This window comes from Piliocolobus tephrosceles, chromosome 5 (assembly GCF_002776525.5).
Source record: "Piliocolobus tephrosceles isolate RC106 chromosome 5, ASM277652v3, whole genome shotgun sequence".
Lineage (NCBI taxonomy): Eukaryota > Metazoa > Chordata > Mammalia > Primates > Cercopithecidae > Piliocolobus > Piliocolobus tephrosceles.
Window position 1 is genome coordinate 64,044,088 of NC_045438.1, and position 25,515 is coordinate 64,069,602.

The 25,515-nt window shown below is 42.7% G+C and overlaps 1 protein-coding gene across 2 annotated transcripts in view; it reads left to right on the forward strand.

The window, feature by feature from the left end:
* Positions 1-19,813: 19,813 nt before the first annotated feature.
* The window catches only part of OSTM1 (osteoclastogenesis associated transmembrane protein 1), a 35,982-nt gene continuing 30,280 nt past the window's right edge, over positions 19,814-25,515 (forward strand). For both annotated transcript variants that reach the window (XR_002730379.2, XM_023205964.2), the window contains exon 1: positions 19,814-20,319. Coding sequence is in view for 1 of the 2 variants with exons in the window: in XM_023205964.2 (XP_023061732.1) it covers positions 19,918-20,319 (402 nt within the window). In the remaining variant the exon portion in view is untranslated. The remainder of the gene's footprint in view (positions 20,320-25,515) is intronic.

A 25,515-nucleotide genomic window follows, 5' to 3' on the forward strand; every position in this document is an offset into this window, starting at 1 on the left:
CTATGCTTTAAAAAACTAATACTTACTAGAATTTGGGCCTTCTAACTTTTTTCAAATTTAGAAATATCATCAACATTTTTGAAATTTAGAAATACCATTTCAAAGACTGAAACAGAGGGTATATTTAAAGGTGATTTGCATCTACAGCCATACCACCCTCAACAGGCTTCTCATTTGAATTGAGATTAATTGCTTTTCTGAATGGTGGGTTGGAATTGCAATTTAGTGTAGAACTGTGAGCCTTGGTGAGGCTGCTGAAAATGACCTATTGATATCAGTTGACTATAAGAAAGAGGAGTGACTTTGCTCCAGCGTGGATTTCTGGAAATTATATGTTTTAAGTGTCTAAGGCTTGAAAGGTTTCTGATAACCTGGACTATAAGTAGATTCATATTATAGAAACCTTTTCTATCCATCCTGTTCTTTACATCCAAGTCCAGAGGGCCTAGCAGAGAAATAACCAAGTGCTTGCAAACATTATGGAGACCAGAAATTGCAGGAAATCCAGAACACTCAAAGTCTTGAAATTCAGAGGGTGGCCCAGAATTTATGCTCTAAATGCAGAACGTGTCTGGAGACAATTTATTATCCATAGGTCTCAGTCATTGAGACAATATATTATCCTAATCAGTACAACTTCTAATAATGGGGTAGATGATATTTTAATATATTTTGAAAGGAAGTAGAAGGATCTTCTAGAGGTAATTATTTTAGAGAGATGGCTAATTATCTCATGTTTAAAGATCTCCAGAAAGATGACTTTATTAACCTTGAGCATTAAATTTCTTTTTCTACATTTTTTAGAATATAACCTGAATAGTAGTGGCCACATATAATGCCTGTCAGGATGACATTAAATCACATTTCTTCCAGAGTGGCATTCATTTGCTCAGAATGTATAACCAAGGATACACATAAACACATGCATGCACGCAAGCATGCATGCACTAAAGCAGAGATTAAGACCAGCATGGAATAACAGACTTGCTGTCCTGAGTTGATATCATTTCATTCTAAAACAGAGAAATTTGATGGTTTTGATGTTTTGATGTTTTAGGTAGTCCATCATAGCTTTGTGCCCGGTAAGTGTATTATTTGCTTTAGACTTTATGAAATACTAGAAATACCTTATGGGTCTTCAGTTTTTTTCCTTGTAGATCCCTAGATGTCCCGGGATCTGAGGCTGAAACCCATTGATTTACAGAATGGTGACAACGGAGTCACTGCTTGTACATTATGGTCATTTCAGGCACTATGGTAACTGAGTTGAATCTCGGCAAAGATGATCCAGATAATCAACATATATTTGCATTTGAAGACAGATCATAATCCAATAATGTTTGCCACAATCAATTAAATCGTTTTGTATAAAAATGGCCCAAATATGCAGCTGGATGTGGTGGCTCATCCCTATAATGAGCTTTGGGAGGCCCAGCGGGTGGATCGCTTGAACCTAGGCGTTTGAGCCAGCCTGGGCAACATGGTGAAGCCCGGTCTCTACCAAAAATACAAAAATTAGCCAGTCTCATAACCTGGTCTCAAAATAGGTAAATAGATAAAAATTTAAAAAAGAAAAAAACATAAAATATAAGTTTAAAAAAGAGTGGCCCAAATAATGAGTTTTACATTTTTTTAAAGAACCATACATATGGTATGAATTGAAGCGGCCCGGAAAGGTCCAGTTGCCTCAAAATTCCTCCCTTTACCAAACCTGCTTAATACCATCTACTTCCTTTTCCCCAGTGTGGTCTCCAGAAGGGCACTGTTTAAGATCCATTTTCCATTAAGAGGGAAGAAAGGGCCTTGCACTGGACACCTATTAGATTTGGCACCCAGTTCCCCTTTTCTACAAACCTCTCCCTTCTCTGCTCATCCACATGGTCACAGGTAGGCTTCCAAGCAGCCATGGTTATATATTGTGGAGTCCTAATTAGGGAAAAGGAGTCAGACTGGTAGGATGAAGGGAAAGCAAAGAGATAAAGTAAATAAGCTATAGGTCTGCCTTTCTTCATGGTCCAGGACATATAAGCGAAAAGAGGAAGCAGATAAGCTATAAGTCTCTCTTTATGGCCCAGGACGTATAGTCCTCCTGAGCAAATAACATACACAACTCACAAGCTTTCTGCTTATCACCAAATGCTTCAATTCATCATCAAACATGTTGGCTGACAGAAGAATGCAAGTTGGCTTTCTGCTACCTTCGCATTATCAATCAGCCCAAACAACCATCCAATAAAATCTCCAGCAAGCCTTTGTTTCCTTGTAGACAGCTCCTCTTCTGCTGGTTCTGCCCACTGCTCCCTGGCAACATATTCTCATACTTTCTTTAATAAATCTGCCTTTCTTTACCTACAACTGTCTTGGTAAATTCTTACCCACCCCAAATCCCATACCTCACCACCAGCCCAGATAGTTGCTGCTCACCTGAGACATATATTATGGCCCGTAACCATCATGTTGGCTACAATCTGGGCTGAATAGAGATTCCTTGGAAAACTTGGGATTGGGAATGAGGTCTGGTCTTTGTGTGGGTTGAAATCTTTAATGCAAGACATACAAAAAACGGGAGTTTGGGCTGGGCACGGTGGTTCGTACCTATAATCCCAGCACTTTGGGAGGCCAAGGTGGGTGGATCACCTCAGGTCAGGAGTTCGAGACCAGCCTGGCCAACATGGTGAAACCCTGTCTCTACTAAAAATACAAAACTTCGCCGGTGGTGTGCACCTGTAATCCCAGCTACTTGGGAGGCTGAGGCAGGAGAATTGCTTGAACCTGGGAGGCGGTGGTTGCAGTGAGCTGAGATCACACCTTTGCACTCCAGCCTGGGTGACAAGAGTGAAATGAAAAAAAAAAAAAAAAAATATATATATATATATATATATATATATATATATATATACACAAAATTGTGTAGTTTGTGTAGCTATATTTTCTACCACAAAGCCTGGGAAAACTTAGAGACATGTAGAGTAGGAAAAGGACAGACCGAGTGTTTGGTGCATAGTTCCAATCCCATCCTGAGACGTGGTCTTGGTTTCATCCTTGAATTTCTCACTTTTTGCTGAAGTTAACTTGCATTGGTTTCTGTTTCTTAAAACCAATAAAGATCCAACAGATAGGCTGTCTTGATGGAAGTCTATTCGTCAGTCCAAGAGTCACATTATTGCCTCTACTAGATCAGCCAGTAGTTATCCTCAGATGCACAGAGAATCTAGTCCTGAAGACCTAGGAATACAAACAAGGTACCCCAGGAGAATCAAAATGAGATCTTGGCTTACATCTGACTAATCCAAGATTTATATGTATACACAAATGTATACATATTTCTTTGTTGTAAAACCAAATAATTAGTTTAAATAGTTGTCATAGTCTTTAAAATGTTAATAGACCAATAAAAGGGAATTGATATGCATGATATGCAACCATCTTCCCTGTGGTATTCTGAGCAGCAGAATGTTTTTTTTTCTTTCTTTCTTTTTTTTTTTTTGGTGGGTAATTTCTTTCTCTCTCTCTTTTTTTTTTTTGAAGAAAAAAATGACCCTATCAATAGTTTTATCATTCAAATATAAAATGCATAGTTCTCCATTCTTCATAAAGAGCTGGGGTGGACGCAGCTGGAAAGGACTGAAAAATTAAAATATCAATCAGAAGAGCAGAGATTATTATTATTATTATTATTATTATTATTTTATTTATTTTTTTTTTTGAGACGGAGTCTCACTCTGTCACCCAGGCTGGAGTGCGGTGGCGCGATCTCGGCTCACTGCAAGCTCTGCCTCCCGGGTTCACGCCATTCTCCTGCCTCAGCCTCCTGAGTACCTACCTGGGACTACAGGTGCCCGCCACCACACCCGGCTAATTTTTTGTATTTTTAGTAGAGACGGGGTTTCACCATATTAGTCAGGATGGTCTCAATCTCCTGACCTCATGATCCGCCCGCCTCAGCCTCTCAAAGTGCTGGGATTACAGGCGTGAGTCACTGCGCCCTGGCCAAGAGCAGAGATTAAATGACTTTATCTGAATAGAACAATTGGGCAAAATTAGAATTAAAAGGAAAATAAAATCGCTGTAAAAGAAGCAAACGTTTTAACACTGGCCCTGTCTTCAAGTAAGCATAGCATAAGGATGGTAACAAGTGGTACTTGCTCCAAATGTTGCCGTAGGTAAATTCAGGAACATCCACTTCTCTGAGACATGGACATTCGTACACTTCATCTTGACTGTAACATTTACTTCCTATGCTTCTGTTGTTATGTACACAGTGAATATGAAATATAACTTATTGATAAAGAATATTTAAATGTTGATATATTTTTTAAGACATGCTGTCTAGAAATAACATCTCGTTGATTTCTCTAATAATCTATATATCTTAGGAAATTAAATGGATAATAAACAATAAATAATAAAACATACTTTAAAACTGTCAAGTATTGAACAACAAGTTGTTTTTTTTTAATTTTGAGACAGACTCTTGCTTTGTTGCCTAGGCTGGAGTGCAGTGGCGTGGTGGCGTGATCCTGGCTCACTGCAGCCTCTGCCTACTTGGGGTTCAAGTGATTCTCCTGCCTCAGCCTCCCAAGCAGCTGGGACTACAGGTGTGCACCACCACGCCCAGCCAATTTTTGTATTTTTTGGTATTTTAGGTAGAGGTGGGGTTTCACTATGTTGGCCAGGCTGGTCTTGGACTCCTGGGCTCAGGTGATACACCTGCCTTGGCCTCCCAAAATGCTGAGATCACAGGCGTGAGCCACTGTGCCCAGCCTGAACAACAAGATTTTTTAATAGTGCAATCACTTTTCTATTTATAATTAACGTATCTTTATGAGTCAGAGTTCTCCAGAGAAACAGAACCAATAGGAAACATATATATCTAGATATGGGTAGACAATGAGATTAATTACAACAAATGGCTCGCATGACTATGGACGCTGAAAAGTCCCAACATCTGCATTCCACAAGCTGGAGACCCAGGAGAGTTAATGTGTGTTCCAGTCTGAAAACCAGCAGGCTGGAGATTCAAAAAGAGTCAATGTTTCAGTTTGAGTCCTAAGGCAGAAAAAACTAATACACCAGCTCAACAGTCAGGAAGGAGGAGTTCCCTCTTATTCAGCATTTTTATTCTTTTCAGGTCTTCAATGGACTGACTGAATGAAGCCCACCCACACTAGGAAAGGCAATCTGCTTTACTCAGTCTACCAATTCAAATGTTAATTTCATCCACAAATGCTCTCACACATGCACCCAGAATGGCATTTGATCAAATAAATTAACCATCATAAATCTATTCCTTGCTAACCTGGCATCTATATGTATCTCCAAATAAAGACAATAACAAGATCATAATTATACCTAGTATGATACAACTATCTTCATACAACTGAACATGACTAACCCCTATTCCAGAAGAGGAGATAAAGTCTTTGAGTGATGTTTAACTCTTCTCCTTGATATTTTATAACTTAAATATGATGATATAAAATTAACAGTACTTACATATTATAATATAGTATGATAATATGAAGTCAATATATCTTTTTTTTTTTTTTTTTTTACATCGAGTTTCACTCTTGTTGCCCAGGCTGGAGTGCAATGGCGCAATCTCCGCTCACTCACTGCAACCTCTGCCTCCTGGATTCAAGTGATTCTCATGCCTCAGCCTCTGGAGTAGCTGGGATTACAGGCACACACCACCATGCCTGGCTAATTTTTTTGTATTTTTAGTATAGATGGGGTTTTGCCATGTTGATCAGGCTGGTCTCGACCTCCTGACCTCAGGTGATCCACCCACCTCAGCCTCACAAAGTGCTGGGATTACAGGTATGAGACACTGCACCCAGCCTAAAGTCAATATAACTTATAAGAGAATAAAAGAGAGAAGAAAATAAAGATATTTGGGTTTTTTTTTTGTGTGTGTGTATGTGTGTGTGTATGTGTATATGTATATATAAACACACATATTCATAACAAAATATGGAGAAATATTCATAATAATTATATTCCCAATTTCTGTAACTTGTCACATGGTCATAGCTCATATTTATAACTACCTTCTACCGCCCATTCTGTATTATCTTCGATGTCAGCAAGCACCTCAGCTGGTGGTGATCCTTTACCTGTAGGGTAATCCAAACCTCCATTCCTGAATTGCCTGGGCCATTCACAATTCTGCCTAGATTAGCTTGTTGTAGTTTTCCATCAGTCTTAATAGTAGGGCATAATAATACTAAGAAATACCCTAAGGGATCTCCTGTATTTCAGACATACTCTTCCTTACTTCCATTGTGGAGTAGTAGTCCAATTTCCCCTTGATATCACTCCAGCCAGCACAGTAACTCTCTTCTTTAACCATTGATTTAGAGGGAGCCCAAAGTGGCCAGGTGGCAATCTTAAATTCCAATTCACTCATTCTTGTATCTCCTGGCAGATGCATTCCTCCTTTGGACCTCTAGCCCAGCAGGGCATAAAGTCACTACAACAGGAAGCAAAAATTTTGCTAGTGGGTCACTAGGAGTAATAGTGAGTGGTGCCATTCTCATTTCTACTTGTGAATGCTGGCTCTCCAAGAAATAGTACCACATATTAGGCATGTAATTAACAAGAGAGTTTCTGTTATATTAGGAAATGGGTTCAGTGATCAGACTTTGGTCACTGACAATATATATCTACTGAAGCACACTTTTTTATGTATATTTTCATTCATTTGTAAATTGAACAAATATTTATTAAAACTATGTTGATACAAACTCAAAGTTCTATTACCATTCATCTATTAGAAATATACATTTACAGCCAGAGAGTTTGTCAAGTAAATGTGATTCAACTTCATTGTTTTAAAAATATCTCCTAATGCCGAAGCTATAAGATAATCTATCTTCAGGTGAAAAAAAAAAAAACTGTCTTCAGGTGAGAGATCTGGAAATGAGATTGGCCATTGGAGTGAGTAGATTAGACTATTTGCAGAGTATCATGAATGAACAACATGATTTACATGTCCCATGTGTTCAGGTCATTCTACTCAGGCATGCAAAGCTTATGGACATTTACTTACAGCATTGTTTTGCCCATTAAAGAATTACAAAAATAAAAATATGTTTCCATTGATGTATCAATCTGAAAAGCACTTAAAGCAGATGTGCATTTGTATTACATAAATTCAATGTAACAAATGTTTTGAATGCCTTCTCTGTACAAGACATCAGGCTAAGTGCTTCTAAGTATACAAATGTAAATAGGACACAGTCCACATTCTCCATAAGATCATCTCATGACTGGAGTTGACATAAGATATACATTCTGACTTTAATAAAGAGTGAGGTAAAACACAGAAAAGGTTGCCATTTAAGAGAGCAAGTGAACACATGATTAGATCTGTTCCTTCCTGAAATCCCACAAGATTTGTAAAAGGACTTTTAAAAAGACAAATAAGAACATAGAGAACAAGAGAAAAGAAAAAGTAAAAATATTGATGCTTGGGATGGTGGTGCATGCCTGTAGTCCCAGCTACTTGGGAGGCTAAGGCAGGAGGATCATTTGAGCACAGGAGTTTGTTTGTTTGTTTTTTTGAGATGGAGTCTTGCTCTGTTACCCAGGCTGGAGTGCAGTGGCGTGATCTCGGCTCACTGCAAGCTCTGCCTGCTGGGTTCACGCCTTTCTCCTGCCTCAGCTCCCGATTAGCTGGGACTACAGATGCTTGCCACCATGCCCGGCTAATTTTTTGTATTTTTTAGTAGAGACGGGGTTTCACCATGTTAACCAGGATGGTCTCGATCTCCTGACTTCGTGATCCACCCACCTCGGCCTCCCAAAGTGCTGGGATTACAGGCATGAGCTACCGCGCCCAGCTGAGCACAGGAGTTTAAGTCCAGCCTGGGCAACATAGCAAGACCCCATCTCTTCAATAATATATTGGAAGCTGCAAAGCAGGTGGACTAATAAAAACTGACTTAGCAGAACCCAAGCAGAAAAGCTAATCTGTATGTCTATAGTAGGAAAAAAGGCAACTGAATTATATTATGGAACCCTCAAAGAGCCCAAGAAGTGGAAAGACATCAGGTACCTCTGAAAATGTAGGTAAAAGAAGAACCAAAACAGGATGATTGAAAGGCTATTTATAATACCCTCCCTACTCTTCTATGTCCCATCCCAACTCTAAAAGAATACCACTAAAATCCTGATATCTGGAGAAAGCGAAGCAAAGGGAGTCTGGACCAAGAGACATAAGCATATTTGAGGGCAGGGACATTTTGCTAAGACAGGGGGATTAAGTAAAAGTTCATTCACTGAAGTTGCGTTGCCAGCACTGCCAGGGTCAGAGATTACTGGCAGCAAGGTAGCATGCTGGCAGAGTCTTCTCTGAAGAGGATAATCTGCCCAAGAGAAACGATTTAAAATACTGATGTTTTCAATGCTTTGTTTTGGGTGACCATCCTGTGCATTTTAACATGTTTTGCAGTGTTCTTGGTCTCCATTCATCAGATGCTAGTACCATACCCTTCTCCCAGTTTTGATAACCAAAAATGTTTCCAGACATTGCTAAATATACCACAAGGGTGGGGAGCAAAACTATCCCCATTGAGAACCATTGGCCTACACTGAAACCCACAGTCAAAAAGAACTATCCATGAACACAGAGTTTCCATTCAGCTTTGTAGTGCCTCTCTCTTAAATGTAAGCAGAAAGCCAAGGTTAACTAGACACTTAAAGAAAAGTATAGATAAAAACAAACAGGAATAAAAGTAGCTTGGCCAGGTGCGGTAGCTCACGTCTGTAATCCCAGCACTTTGAGAGGCCGAGGTGGGCGGATCACCTGAGGTCAGGAGTTCGAGACCAGCCTGACCAATATGATGAAACCCTGTCTCTACTAAAAATACAAAAATTAGCCAGGTGTGGTGGCGGGTGTCTGTAGTCCCAGCTATTTGGGAGGCTGAGACAGGAGAATTGCTTGAACCCAGGAGGCGGAGGTTGCAGTGAGCCAAGATCGTGCCACTGCCGTCCAGCCTGGGTGACAGTGAGACTCCATCTCAAAAAATAAAATAAAATAAATAAATAAAAGTAACTTGGAAGAAACAGACTAGGAGGGAAAAAAAAGACTTTAAAAAGATATAACATCTACATAGGATGCCAAGGAGGGCGGATCACCTGAGGTCAGGAGTTTGAGGCCAGCCTGACTAATACAAAATACAAAAATTAGCTGGGCATGGTGGTGTGTACCTGTAATCTCAGCTACTCAGGAAGCTGGGGGAGGAGAATCTCTTGAACCTGGAAGAGTTTGCAGTGAGCCAGATCATGTCACTGCACACCAGCCTGGGTGGCAGAACGAGACTCCATCTCAAAAAAAAAAAAAAAGATATAGCATCTACAAAACAAGAAAATTTGGGAATTAAAAATATAGCAGAAATGAAAATACTCAGTAGAAGCATTGAAGAACAAAGTTAACAAAATTTCTAGGAAGTATGATAAAAATATACAAAGAGATGAAAAACTAGGAGGACATAGATGTTGAGAAAATTTAAGTAACCATCTAGGCAGACTGCATTAGGATCAGCTTAAGTTGCTGTAACAGGGACTCCAAAATATAGTGAGTGGCATTAATAGCACAGAAGTTCTTTTCTCTGGGGCCTAGAGTAGGTAGATGACTCTGCTTTATGACCAGCTGGCTCCGTCATGCTAAACATGTTGCATCCATATCCATCTCTGTATCCAGGCTGAAGTTTCAGTTATTAACATTTCCTGTCCAGGCACAGTGGCTCACACCTGTAATCCCAGCACTTTGAAAGGAGGCTGAGGCGGGTGGATCACCTGAGGTCAGGAGTTTGAGACCAGTTTGGCAAACACGGCCAAACCCTGTCTCTACTAAAAATACAAAAATTAGCCAGGCTCAGTGGCATGCACCTGTAATCCCAGCTACTCGGGAGGCTGAGGCAGGAGAACTGCTTGAACCCAGGAGTCAGAGGTTATAGTGAGCTGAGATTGCACCACTACAGTCCAGCCTGGGTGACAGAGCAAGACTCTATCTCAAAAACAAAACGAAACAAAAAACATTTCCTAACAGGAAGAGGGCGGATACAATTCATGACTTAAAGATATGACCAGTAAGATATATGCACTTCAGTTCACACTTAGCTGCAAGGGAGGTTGGAGCATGTAGTCTTGTCATGTTCAGCTAAATCTCAGGAGTTCTATCATTAAAAGGAAGGAGAGAATAGATGTTGGAGGAAGTTGAGCAATCTCCACTATAAGGTTTAACATCTGGCTGGGCCTGGTGGCTCATACCTATAATTCCAGCACTTTGGAAGGCCGAGGTAGGAGGATTGCTTGAGGCCAGGAATTCAAGACTGGCCTGGGCAACATAGTCAGACTCCATCTCTACAAAAAATAAACACAAAAATTATAGCTGGGCATGGTGGCATGTGCCTGTAGTTCCAGCTACTTAGAAGGCCGAGGATCCCTTGAGCTCAGGAGTTCATGGCTACTCTGAGCTATGATTTTGCCACTGCATTCCAGTCTGGGCAACAGAATGAGACCCTGTCTCCAAAAAAAAAGAAAAAAGATTTAACATCTAAATAAAAAAGGTCCAAAAGAGTGAACCAGAGAAAATAGCAGAGAGGAAATCAGCAAAGAACTATATATTTGGGTGACTAGGTTTTGCTGTGGTAGTAATAAACCTCTTCCAAGGGAGACAACCCAAAAGTCTGACCATGTCATAGTATAAAGTTCAGTCTAGAATCTCAAAGTCTGGAATCAGGATAACCTCAGAAACCAGCAAAGATGTATTTGGGTGACTAGGTTTTACTGTGGTAATAAACCTCTTCCAAGGGAGACAACCCAAAAGTCCGATCATGTCATAGTATAAAGTTCAAAGTCTAGAATCTTTGGGTAGTATGTGGGACAGTTTGTACAACAGGTTCAAATGTGGCTCCTTCAGATCCAGAGACCTGTGAGCTGAAAGGCTAAGCTCTTTCACCTCATATACCAACGTACCGTGATGGAACGGGATCAGGATAACCTAGGAAATAGGGACCGGAGACACACAGCAGATGTTAGCCCACTGCAAAAATGTAACAAAACAGTGGTTTCTAAACTATTTTTTCCCCTAAGGGAAACTTGAAAATAATCTTATGTGGAATCCAATAATTAAAGCAGATCAAAGTGGGCTGCTCTGCTTAGGGACTGGAATGCTCACTGAGCTCCTCTTACCCTCAAACTAGGGGCTGCTCCTGAGGAAGCTCCACAATATCTTTAGAGGCCGTGAAGCATAGCAAAAGTGAAGTCATCAAGAGATAGTCAACTTTTGTTTCATCTAAGAGAGTAAAGGGACTGTTTAGAGAAGATATTGGAGAAAGCAGAGATTATGAGTTCCAAAGGACCCAGTAGAATGGTTTGGGAAGCTGGGAAGGCATTGGAAACTGGGTCAGGTGGGATGTGTAAGGTGATATAGTACACTCCTTTCATCATACTGGCCTAGGCAGTGTCCCAACAATTAGCCCAACCATTATGCTACTCTACACTTTCACCTGAACAACTAAACACTGCTGAAGAGAACACCTAATTAGGTCTATTGATGAGACCTTAAAACTGTGCTCACAGATTTCAAATAGGCATTCAATATTGCCTGGCAATGTTATTATATATACCTAATACATTTATTTTTTCATAAGTTTATTTTGTTCCAGAATAATTATTTCATACCTTCTTTTTGAGCCTCAAACTGCTTATATTCTACCCCTCTCTAAAGGAAATCATATTTCAATAAATATTTATTGAGCATCTATTTCATGCCACTATTCTAAGCACTGAGAGAGCAGTGGACAACACAGTCTTTGCTCTCAAGGAACTTAGATTCCAGTGCGGGGAGACAGAAATAAACAAGTGTATAGGATTCTATATGGTGCTAAGTGCTATGGCAAAAAAATAAAGCAGGTTGGGAAAAAGAGAATGCTGATAAAAGCAGCAGATCACAGATTCTTCTAGGGCATAACAAGAGCTTTGCTTTAACTTTGGGTGATATCTGTAGCCACTGGTGGAGTCAAAATAAAAAGAGTGACATGATCCAACTTAGGTTTTGAAGGAATCACTTTGCCTGCTGTAGTAAGAATAAACCATCCATAAGAGAGCAAGAGTATGGATAGGGAGACTGTTTTACTGGCCTTGGCTCCTGGGCCTTTTCTGGTCATCTTTGACTACCTTCTTGGCCTAAATCCTTGCTTCCCCACTATTCCATGTTTTAATGGGAAAAATTGTCAAAGTATGATTTTCAAAAAGTTAAAAACATGACTCATACAAATATAGAATGAAAATGCGTCAAATGTTTATTAACTGGTTACTATTAACTCAATGTCTCTCAAACTGGGTGAAGGCACTGAAAAAAATAATGTTAGAATTAGGCTGCTGGACAGCATAGGGGATCATGGTGGACGGGAGGCAGGACTAGATTGCAGCTCCCATGCAGACAGACAGAGCAGTGTGTGGAGACTCCCACTGTAAAATTTGCTCCAGAACGACTGCAGCAATAAGCCAGGAAAGCTGAGAAAACCCACAGACCCTCTGAAGAAAGTGGATGACTCCTGCCGGACCCTGTAGATACCCCAAATACTGTGAGTGCCTGTCAGGCCTCTGAGCCCAAGCCATCGCATCCCCTGTGCATCCCCTGTGACTTGCACATATACACCCAGATGGCCTGAAGTAACTGAAGAATCACAAAAGAAGTGAAAATGCCCTGCCCTGCCTTAACTGATGACATTCCACCACAAAAGAAGTGAAAATGGCTGGTCCTTGCCTTAAGTGATGACATTACCTTGTGAAAGTCCTTTTTGTTTGGACGAACCGAGGCAAGATGGTGCACTTCCGGGTTCTTCTTCACCACCAACTCTTCCCGCGCGCGCGAAAATGCAGCCGGCGCCCAGGGAGGGTGCAGACCAACTGGGCATGCGCCAGGTGACGTTAATCTGAAGAGACCAAGATTTACCTGGTTGCACCTGCGGAACGCCCCTGACACGCCCATGCCCCACCTATTGCCCTCCCACTCCTAGAAAAGCCGCTCTCCGCCATTGAGCCACGCGGCCTTCTCACAGCCCCGGCGGCCTTCTCACAGCCCGGCGGCCCTCTTACAGCCCCAGTCCTGTCGGGATGTCGGGACTGTGGGAAGTCCGTCCGAGAGCCCCACCGCGGGGGGACTCTGCCGGCCTCCTTTGCCGGAGGCCGACAGACTTCTCCCGCACACCTTAGGTTACCAAAATAAATGTGTAGTTTTGCTGTTACACTTGCCTACCCGCTGGTTCTTTTGCGCCCGCTCGGCTGGTCTTAGAAAAACAAGACACTTTTCCTGGCTCATCCTGGCTCAAAAAGCTCCCCCACTGAGCACATTGTGACCCCCACTCCTGCCCGCCAGAGAACAACCCCCCTTTGACTGTAATTTTCCTTTACCTACCCAAATCCTATAAAACGGCCCCACCCTTATCTCCCTGCCTGCACCCAGGTGATTAAAAAGCTTTATTGCTCACACAAAGCCTGTTTGGTGGTCTCTTCACACGGATGTGCATGACACTGCCCAAGCTGTGGAAGTGGGAAAAGAGAATTGTCCACCCCTGAACACATACCTTCACTAGGGAACCTAAAGGTCTGGATCACAGGAGAATATTCTGACCTTACCTGGAACTGAGTCAATTTAGAGAGCCGAGCAAAATACAGGGGTAAAGGAAGCAGCAGGAAAAGCCCTGTGGGCTCTCTGGGTCCCCGGGTAGCCATTTCTGCCTTGTCTCACAGGGTTCCTTGAGGAGGGCTGCCAGGGAAAAGACCACAGGGAGAAGGAAACCTCTAGCTGAACTTTGTAACAATTTCAACTGAATGTGAAGTCTCCTGGCATGAATCTGGCATGCAGACTTTGCAGACTGGGAGGAACAAAAACCCAGCTGGCTTTCACAGTGGGAGGCTGAGAGCCTGGGGCAAGCTCTCAGCCCTGCTCTCCCACTGACGGGAAATTGACTTGGTGCTGTTGGGGGGTGCACAATGGGAGTGAGACCAGCCTTCTGGGTTGCCTGGGAGCTGGGTAAGGCCTGTGACTGCCAGCTCTCTCCCACTTCTTTGACTAACTGCATGACACAGCAGAGGCAGCCATAATCCTACTGGGAGCATAACTCCATTGACCTGGGAACCACATCCCCATTCCCCACAGCAGCCACAGCAAGACCCACCCAAGGAGAGTCTAAGCTCAGACAGGCCTAACCCTGCCCCAACCTGATGGTCTCCTTTCCTACCCACCCTGGTAGCTGAAGACAAAGGGCATATCCTCCTCTGAGTTCTAGGGCTCTGCCCACCACCTGATCCTCCCTATACTACCACAGCTGATGCTCTCTTCAAAGTGTCACCTGCCTCCTGGCAGGAGGCCAATCAGCACAAAAATAGTGCATTAAACAACCAAAAACTAAGGACCCTCACAGAGTTCATTTCATCCCCCTGCCACCTCCTCCAGAGCAGGTGAGGCACGTGCACGTATCCACAGCTGAGACACGTGCAGACTGTTCACGTCACAGAACCCAGTGCAGACAATCCCCAGTACCAGCCCAGAGCCTGGTAGACCTGCTGGGTGGCTACATCCAGAAGAGAAATAACAATCACAACAGCTCAGCTCTCAGGAAGCCACATCCCTAGGAAAAGGGATAGAGTACTTCATTAAGGGAATACCCCATGGGACAAAAGAATTTGAACAGCAGCCTTGAGCCCTAGACCTTTCCTCTGGCACAGCCTACCCAACTGAGAAGGAACCAGAAAAACAATTCTGGTAATATGATAAAACAAGGTTCTTCAACATCCATAAAAAAATCACACTAGCTCACCAGCAATGGATCCAAACCAAGAAGAAATCCCTGATTTACCTGAAAAAGAATTCAGAAGGTCAGTTATTAAGCTAAAATCAAGGAGGCACCAGAGAAAAGCAAAGTCCAATTTAAGGAAATAAAAAATGATACAAGAAACGAGAGGAGAAATCATCAGTGAAATAGATAGCATAAATAAAAAACAATCAAATTCCTGAATCAAAACTTCAGGAAACAATGGATGCACTTACAGAAACGCAAAATGCTCTGCAAAGTCTCAGCAATAGAATCAAACAAGCAGAAGAAAGAACTTCAGAGCTCAAAGACAAGGTTTTCAAATTAATCCAATCTGAAAAAGACAAAGAAAGAATAAGAAAATATGCCCCAGTATGCTGATGGTTTTTTACTTTATTTCCAAATTTGAGGTAATTTTTCTTAACCATTTCCCATGAAAACAAATTTTTTGAAAGTCTCACAGAGTCTTGATTAACATTTTGAATTTACAATGGGAATGTGAGGTGGCATCATAGGTCAATTTCTCTTTCTCTTTTCTGGTTTCCAGACGTTTCCCTTTGATTGCTAGTTTTTGCTGTTACAATATCGCAGGCAAGAGATGCAAAGGACCCGAATTTAGGCAATAGCATTACTTTTTTTTTTTTTTTAATTAGGTTTACATTTAAGACAATACCTTTCCTTCTTCTTCTTCTTCTTCTTCTTCTTACACTATGAGGCTATTGTATTATGATAAATATAATCTTCTCTCATAATCATTAGTTAATCTCATCAGCAATATACATAACTACCATCTAATTCTCAGACCCTATTTGAATTTTGCTAGTTGTCCCAGTAATGTCCTGTCAGGTGCAGTTCCTTAATCTTTCCTTGACTTTTGTAGCTGTAACACTTTTGAAGATTATAGTCGACATATTTTACGTAATGAACTTTAATTTGGTTTGTCTGACACCTCCCTCACGATTAGAATCAGATTATGCATCTTTGGCAGGAATATAACAGAACTGACACTGTATTCTTCTAATTGCAGCCTATCAGGTGCACACAATTTCTGTATGTTCCATTATGATGACGTTCATGTTGATCATTTAATTAACATAGGACTGGACAAGCTTTTCCACTGTAAATTTACTCCTTTTTCCCCATTTGTAATTAATAAGTATCTGGTAGGGAGAATCTATGAAAATAAATAAATGTACTTATCAATCTATTACTTAAATTGATCCCTGTAAGCTTGTGGTTTTACGTAATGGGCTATAATTTGTTAACCATTATTTCGATGCTGAGATTGACTCAGATTTGACCAGTGGGAGTCTATTTAAGATGGTTTCTGTATGCCCTTAACATGTTTCCAACATTATTCTTTGAGTACTTCCTTACTTTCTGGCACAAGATGATCCAGTCTCAATTTGTGCTTTTTCTGAATCAGCCATTCCTCCAAGGATCTTTGGTTCCTTTTAGTGGAGAATGATACTTAGAATCCAAGATCTGGGCATTATGCATGCTCATTATCACTAGGGTACCTTTGCTACTAAGTGTTCTAAGTGGACAAAGCCAGAGGAAATACACACACACACACATATATGTACACATATAGCATATATTCATATATGTACATACACATAAAAATATATACATATATATTTACATCCATATTTATTTCTATACTATATATAGTTGGCCCTCTGTATCCATGGGTTCTGCATCCTTGGATTTGACCAACTGCAGGTCTAAAATATTTGAGGGCTGGGTACAGGGGCTCATACTGCTAATTCCTGGACTTTGGGAGGCTGAAGTGGGAGGATCACTTGAGCCCAGGAGTCTGAGACTAGTCTGGGCAATACAGGAAGACCCCATCTCTACAAAAAAAGAGAAAAACAATTCAAAAATAAAACCGCAATAAAAAGTAACATGCCACTGAAAGTACATTAAAAATGGTAACTTTTATGTTATGTATATTTTACCATAATTTTTAAAAAAGTAATATCTCCTAGTAGAAAAAAAGTAACAATAAAAAATAACATAAATTTAAAAACCAAACATAGTGTAACCACTATTTACATAGCATGTATATGGTATTAGGTACTGTAAGTAATCTAGATATGAGTTAAAAGTATAAAGAAGATGCTTTAACAGAATGTAAGAAAAAGAGTATACAGAAGGAAATGTGTAGGTTATATGCAAATACTATGGCATTTTATGTAAAGGACTTGAGGATCTGAAGATTTCGGCATCTGTGGGGGGGGGGGGGTCTTGAAACCATTCCCCAGCTGGTATCAATGGATGACTATGTATTTTAAGCTATGAATTTGCACTGATATTTCTAATTTTAATCCAACATTAGAGTTCATTTCTCTCTTTTCATATTTGTAACTTTCTTCTCTGACAGTCTGAAACTGGACTCCAATTATTCTTAATATATTTACTGATTCCATCAATCCTTCTGAATGCAAGCAACCTCCCAGTCACCGCTGCCAGTCCTCTGCATGGAGACCCTTCTTATCCACTCAGAACCCAATACTCTGCATCAGGCTGATGCTGCCACCCTCCCTCACACCACTGTCCTCTTCATCTTACCTGTGCTCTGACACCTCTCTCTGGGTCTCTGACACCCCATCCTTACCAAGCACAGATGCCTTCTTGCTCTACTTGACCTTTAAGATTGAATTGTTCCAGGAATGGAAAGCAAAGGAAGAGGAAAAGTGTCTGTAATTTCCTTAAAATTTTTTTTTTTCTTTTTGAGACGGAGTCTCGCTCTGTCACCCAGTCTGGAGCACAGCACAACCTCTGCCTCCCAGGTTCAAGAGATTCTCCTGCCTCAGCCTCCTGAGCAGCTGGGATTACGGGCACCCGCCACCACACCCGGCTAATTTTTGTATTTTCAGAAGAGATGGGGTTTCACCATGTTGGCCAGGCTGGTCTCGAACTCCTGATCTCAGGTGATCTGCCTGCCTCGGTCTCCCAAAGTGCGGGGATTACAGGCATGACTTACCGTGCCCAGCCCCTTAACATGCTTTTTGAAGCCATCCTTTTTACCATTACAAACAATATTGCAATGAATAAGTGTCTATGACAAGGTTGTGAACTTGCTGCATCAAAGAGCACGTGCATCAAAGAGCACGTGTTGTTGATTCTGCACATTGATTTCCATAGAAGTTAACAATTTACACATCCACTTACAACACAGAATGGCGCTTTAAAGAATTTAAAAGAAAGATCATTCTAATACGCAGAAAGACCTAAGAGTTACGTGATGACTTTTGCAAAACTTAAGACAACTTATTTTCTCTTTTGGAAATACATTTATTGGTATACAAATCAAATTTCCTACTATTCAGTTTCTTATAAACAAAAATGAAACAAAATTTAGCTATCCAAAGCAAATTAAGGCACATAAAACAACAACTAAACAGGCGGGGTAAAAAATAACTGTAAGAACCCCCAAGCTAGGCACAGCAGCCTGTGCCTGTAGTCCAGTTGTCTGGCAGGCCGAGGCAGCCTCCTGAGGATCCCTTGAGCCTAGGAGTTCGAGTCCTTCCTGGGCAGTCTAGCGAGACTATGTCTCTAAACCAAATCAAATACACAACAACGACAACAACAAAGTTTTGGAAGAACCGTCAGAAACATAAATTAGGACTCTAAGGTAAGTAGAATTTAGTGCAGCAGTTCTGCAATTTACAAGGCAAAAATTACAACCCTGAAAAGCAGGATGACACAAAGCCCGGAAGTAATTTTCTACCAACCTGGTTGGTCAGATACTTGTCAGAAAACTGTTTTCCAGATTATGAGCTTAAATTCTTTTTACAGACTGGCAACGGTATCAGGACGCTTTTTCGAGTGTCCCCTGCTATTGCCTCGGGCATGTCAGAAACTGGATAGGAGTTTGAAGTTGAGCAGTTTGTCCAGGATTTCCTGGGTTTTAGCACTGAACGCGCTGCGTCCCTGGTACCCCTTCAGTTCCAAGCAAACCTGCTTCTTGGCCACTGTCGGACCAGACTTGCGTCAAGTACAGTCGCCACTACACAGATGTGGCTACTTACATTTAAGTTAAACACTTACTTATTTTTGAGATGGGGGTCTCACCCTGTCGCGAAGGCTGGAGAGCAGTGGCGCGATCTTGGCTCACTGCAGCCTCGACCTCCTGGCTCAAGCCATCCTCCCCGCTCAACCTACGACTACAGGCTTGCGCCACCACGCCCAACGGCGGGTTTTTGTATTTTTAGTATACAAAAATACTAAAAATTTCGCCTCCAACTCCTGGCTTCAAGCGCTCTGCCTGCCTCGGCCTCCCAAAGTGCTGGGATTACAGGCGTGAGCCACCCCGTCCGGCCCTAAATTAAATAAAAGTTAAAATTCAGTTCCTCAGCCGGCTCAACACCATAAATGTGTCCAGTGGCTGCCTTAATAACGCAGATGTAGAATATTTCCCTCATCCCAGAGAGCTCCATCTGACAACGCTGAGGCAGACAGTTGAGAGCTTTTTAAAAAACAAAACGCTCGGAAACCGCTAGGCTCCACCACCTATAATAACCAAGGGGCATTACTACTCTCTCCAAATGGGATGAGGAAAAAACTACGCTAAGGAACACCACGCAGAAAATCTGCCGAGGCACCGCCCAGCGGGCTTTCTCTGCGAACGCAGCCGACGGTCATTTCCACGGCGGAGGCCGTCGTCCGTCCAGCGAGGTAAGAAACTTGTAGGACGCCCGGAACTCCCAGAGGGGCGGGCGTTCAAGGGTCACGACCCCCGAGATGCAATTGTCCAAAGCGGTGGGCGCTCGTAATCACCGGCTGGCGAGCCTGGGCTCGGCAGCCCTCAGTGCTCCCCTCCCGCCCGCACCGCGTCTAACGCCAGCTGGGTAGCGCGCGGCCGCAGGGTGGGCGCGTCCCGCACGCGCGCAGGCCCGCGTCCCGGAGACAGCCGGCAGCCAATGGGGCGGGGCGTCGCGCGCAAGGGGCGGGGCCGTGACGCGCCCTCCTCCTGACCCTGCTCTCTGCCTGCGCTTGCGGAAACCGGAAGCGGCGGCTGTCCGCGGTGCCGGTTGGGGGCGGAGAGGTGGTGGTGGGCGCCCTGGAGTGTGTGAGCCCCGTGATGGAGCCGGGCCCGACAGCCGCGCGGCGGAGGTGTTCGTTGCCGCCGTGGCTGCCGGTGGGGCTGCTGCTGTGGTCGGGGCTGGCCCTGGGCGCGCTCCCCTTCGGCAGCAGTCCGCACCGGGTCTTCCACGACCTCCTGTCGGAGCAGCAGTTGTTGGAGGTGGAGGACTTGTCCCTGTCCCTGCTGCAGGGTGGAAGGCTGGGGCCTCTGTCGCTGCCCCCGGACCTGCCGGATCTGGATCCCGAGTGCCGGGAGCTCCTGCTGGACTTCGCCAACAGCAGCGCAGAGCTGACAGGGTGTCTGGTGCGCAGCGCCCGGCCCGTGCGCCTCTGTCAGACCTGCTACCCCCTCTTCCAACAGGTCGTCAGCAAGATGGACAACATCAGCCGAGCCGTGGGGGTGGGTACAGGACCACGTCCGGGACTGTGGCGCGGGAGAGTTGGGAAAGGAGGAGGATGTAATGATGGTCAATGCTGGGGGCCTCAGTTTCCCCTTACTTCCCCAACAGTAAGAAAAAGGGCTTGGACTGGGTCTGTGGAGTTGGGACATCAGGAAAAGGGGGTGGCATTATGGGGCTTGGGGTTTGGGTTTTTGCTTCCATGAATGCTGTTGGACAGCTTTGGTTCATATAGGTGTGATTGGTTTTCTTGGGGGTCCTGATTCTTCAACCCTCTTCCTCTTCCTCCGCCCTCTCCACCATAGCTTCTCCTCATCTTCTTCTGGAGTTCCCGGGAAGGATCCTTTTCTGAAACAGATGGGGTGGAGACACTGGTAGTGGTTGGGAATTTGAGCTTTGTAGCCGGAAATGTTCCATGTCCACCACCTTCTAACTATGTAACCTTGGATTAACTGTGTTCTCAGAACCTTAGTTCCTCCTCTATAAAGTGGAAAGAACAGCTGCCTAATGCGGCTGTTGAAAGAATTAAAAGAGATATTGCCTGTGACTTCATCTTTGTGATATAGACAGTCTGGAGCTAGCGGCCAGGAGTCCAGTTGCATTCTGCTTATTAGCAGTATACTCTCGGCAAGTTACTTACATTCTCTGTCCATGTTTACTAATCTGTAAAATGGGGATAGGCCGGGCATGGTGGCTCACGCCAGTAATCCCAGCACTTTGGGAGGCCGAGGCGGGTGGATCACGAGGTCAGGAGATCAAGACCATCCTGGCTAACACAGTGAAACCCCGTCTTTACTAAAAAATACAAAAAATTAGCCGGGCGTAGTGACAGGCGCCTGTAGTCCCAGCTACTCGGGAGGCTGAGGCAGGAGAATGGCGTGAATCTGGGAGGTGGAGCTTGCAGTGAGCCGAGATCGCGCCACTGCACTCCAGCCTGGGCGACAGAGCGAGACTCCGTCTCAAACAGCATCAACAACAACAGCAACAAATTAGAAAACTGACACATAGTAATACCTCTAAGTAAATGGGAGGTAAAATTTTAAGAAATTGTAAGACTGCACTTCATTCTTGGTACCTTGAGGGTGTTTCTAGTTGTGTGGTACCTGCTGTGAGGGCCTTAATTTAAAAAAGAAAAACAGACACAATTCCTGCTCTTAAGTACTTTATAAAGTTTAGGAAAATATTAGAGTGTCAGGGTTGGTGGGAGTCACGAGGTGTGGGCCGGATATGTTTGGTAAAGGAAAAACATGAGGAATAACATTGGGATTGGAGAATGAGAAAGTTCCTCTTGTATTAAGGGGACAGCAAGTAGTCTCATGAAAATGTGGTTGGAATTATTTCATAAATTTAAACTTGTTCTAAACTTGTTTGTAGTTGCACTAAATATAAATTTGTATCTAGTTGTATCCTGCTTTAAGTCAGCCTGTTATTATTTAAAATAAATCTGTCATGGCTGTGTGTGGTGGCTCATGCCTGTAATCCCAGCACTTTGGGAGGCTGAGGCGGAGGATCGCCTGAGGTCAGGAGTTTGAGACTAACCTGACCAACATGGTGAAACCCCTGTCTCTACTAAAAACACAAAAATTATCCAGGTGTGGTGGCATATGCCTGTAGTCCCAGCTGCTCTGGAAGCTGAGGCAGAAAGATCACTTGAGCCTGGGAGGCCAAGGTTGCAGTGGGCGGAGATTGCGCCCCTGCATTCTAGCCTGGGCAACAGAGTGAGACTCTATCTCAAAATACATACATACATACATACATACATACATACATACGTAAAAATAAAAATCTGTCATTTTACATAAATGGGGAATTTATTTGCATTAAATAAAATCTGTAGTCAACCTTTCTGTAAAGAGCATGTGTTTTTGTTTGTTTTTTCTTTTTTTTTTGTGAGACAAGGTCTCGCTCTGTTGCCCAGGCTAGAGTGCGGTGGTGTCATCTCGGCTCACTGCAGTCTCTGCCTTCTGGGTTCAAGTGATTCTCCTGCCTCAGCTTCCCGAGTAGCTGGAACTACAGGTGTGCACCGCCACACCTGGCTAATTTTTTAATTTTTAGTAGAGACAGGTTTCACCATGTTGGCCAGGCTGGTCTCGAACTCCTAGCCTCAAATAATCCACCCACCTTGGCCTCCCAAAGATTTGGGATTACAGGTGTGAGCCACCACATCTGGCCAAGGACATATTTTCAAGGTAAATAAATTCAGGCTTACATGCAGTATTTTCCAGGCACACTTGCGTTGGGTATAGCAAGGAATATATATCTTACTATCACTTTAAAACATAGTACCTATCAACTGCAGCAGGATATGATATAGCATCATATTCAGTGTTGAGCCGTTAAGATGAGTTGTTTTAGGGTTCCATGTACTCTAAAGGACAAGTGCTATTGTGGGCGGAATGGCCAGGGATCATGATGCAAAGTGTGGGTCTTTGGAGGCAGCAAAGCTTTTCTCATGTGTGTAGGTACTGTGGAATTAAAAAGAGGCTAAAAGTAGCACCCCAAACTCTAGTGTGCAGTATTATAGGCATCACCCAATCTGCATATGAATTTCTATATGAATTCCCCACTACCCAGAGGAGGCTTCCCAGTGGGGGAGTTGTAGAAACCCCCTTCCTCTCCCTCAGATTCTACCAGCAACCTGGGTACCCAGCTCAACTCACCCTGATGTGAAAGGAAGTAGATAAATAGGTGAAAAGAGGCAGGGAAACTTTTTTTGTATTTTCTCTCCAACTCATCCTAGGCCTTGGTCTCAGCTCCCCTTCTTTCCCAAGTAGAGCTGTATATGATTCTTTAGCTCAAAAGCATAACTTCTACAGTTGTGAGGTACTTTATAGATTTAAAAGGCTATGCGGACTGGTTTGGGAGTTGAACCATCATGTATAATAATGAACTTATGAGGCCAGGCATGGTGGCTCATGCCTGTAATCCCAGTGCTTTGGGAGGTTGAGGCAGGCAAATCACCTGAGGCCAGGAGTTCGAGACCAGCCTGGCCAACATGGTGAAACCCTGTCTCTACTAAAAATACAAAAAATTAACCAGGAGTAGTGGTGTGTGCCTATAATCCCAGCTACTCAGGAGGCTGAGGTGGGGGAATCACTTGAACCTGGGAGGCTGAGGTTTCAGTGAACCAAGTTTACACCACTGCACTCCACCCTAGGTGACAGAATGAGACTCTGTCTCAAAAAAAGAAAAAAAAAAAAAAATGAGGGAACAGAGCAAGGCTGATTCATCAGAGGAAACCTACAAGCTGAATCTCAAGGCATTCTTTCTACCCTTCTTTAGTGTGAATGGACATTGATTGATTGAGAGAGGAGAGGAGTATAACAAGGAGAAAAAAAGAATCAAAGCCAGAAACTAGTAAGCTGTTTATGTGGTACAGCAATATAATTAACTATAATAAAATTCCCTGATAAGAATCCTAGGTTCTTGTCACTTCCTTTTAGAATTTCTGGGACAGGGATTGCATATAGTTTTATTATCTCAAGGTAAAAAATACAGTGTGATTTCTGAAACCTGAATGATAGAACTGAGGGATTCCCTCTTCCTTAGAGTCACACTTGCTCCTTTTAGTTTAAACTGATAGGGACATAGTTTCATTGTGATTCAGCATTACCAGAATGGTCCTGAGGATGCTTTTGCCCCCTCAGATTCTGAATTGGTAGGCTCTGTCCTATTCTACTTGGTTTGTTTAAAATTTAGATAGTGTTTAAAATTTAGATTTAGATTTATAGATCCATCCATCTACCTATCTATCTCTATCTATCTATGTGTCTGTATATCTTTGTGAAGTGCTAATCACTTGGGTTATGTATTTGGTGAGTATTCAATACACTTTTACTATAGATTATTAACTAACAAATTCTTAGGACTATAGGGAGAAAACCAGAACATAGTATAATAATCTATGCCTTTCATTAGAGATCAGAAAATGTAATATTTCTTCTGCATTCATTCTAGAAAATATTATTGAGTACCTATTATGTATAGGTTGTGGTAGCTACTAGGGATATAGCGTGAATGAGCAGAGCTTGTAGTCTGAAGACAGACATTAAGCATCTCCTTATACAAATAATTATTTAATTCATGTGTAATAAGTGTTGCTGATTAAAAAACCCAGATGCTACCAATGCATATGACAAGAATGCTGATCTTGAGTATGACTGGGGGGTAGGTAGAATGGTCAGTGATTAAAGCAGACACCTACAATTTGAGAGAACGTGGGACAGGGGAGGGAAGGTATACATGTAAAGAAATAGCAGGCATGAAGACTGAGATGGAAAGGGAGTTTGTGGTGTATTTAAGGTCTAGAACACAGCACAGTGAGCAAGAAGGAGACCCGTGGTCTGAACCTAAAGAAGTAGACAGGCGGCAGGTCATGTGGGCCTTGTAGGATATGTTAAGGATTTTAGACTTTGATTTTAAAGCAGTATGATGTTATTGAAAGGTTTAATTCTGTGGAATGACATAATCAGATTTGTACTTTGCTATGTGACAGAAAATGGAGGGGGTTGGGGCTGGGGAGGGTAGGGGAAGAAGATATGTGGGAAGATGAATTAGACTATTACGGTGGTATGAGAGACAGTAGTGGCTAGACTATGTGGGGGCCATCATGATGGGGAGAAATGGGTAGATTTCAGAGATACTTCGGAGGCAGAAATTACAGGCTTGGAGGTTAATTGAAAGTGGGGAGTAAGGAAAAGGTAGTGATGATTTCCAGGGTTTTAATAAGAGCAGCTTAGTGAATAGGGTTGTCATTTACTGAGCTGGCAGGAGGAGTCTGTTTAGTGGGGGAAGATCATTAACTCAGTTTTGAACTTGTTGATTTTGAGGTGTTTATGAGCTTTCTAAGTGGAGATATTGCCTATGTGGTTGAATATAGACATGTAGAGGACTGGCCTGGAGATAACGCCTTTGGAAGTGTCGGCATAAAAATGGCATTTGAAATCATGAATTGGGTGAACATACCTGAAGAATGAGTAGGAACACTAAGAATTTAAGATTAAGTAAAGGGTAAACTCCCAAAGGTGACTGAGAAGGAAGAATTGGAGAGATAAAGAAGAATGAGGAGAACATGATGTCCTGTAAATCAAGGAAAAGGGAAGGGGTGGTTATTTTCGTCAAATCCTGCTGAGAGAATTGGAGGTACATCTGTCAACACTGGCAGTATCGGTGACACTAGCAAGAGTGAATTTGATGGA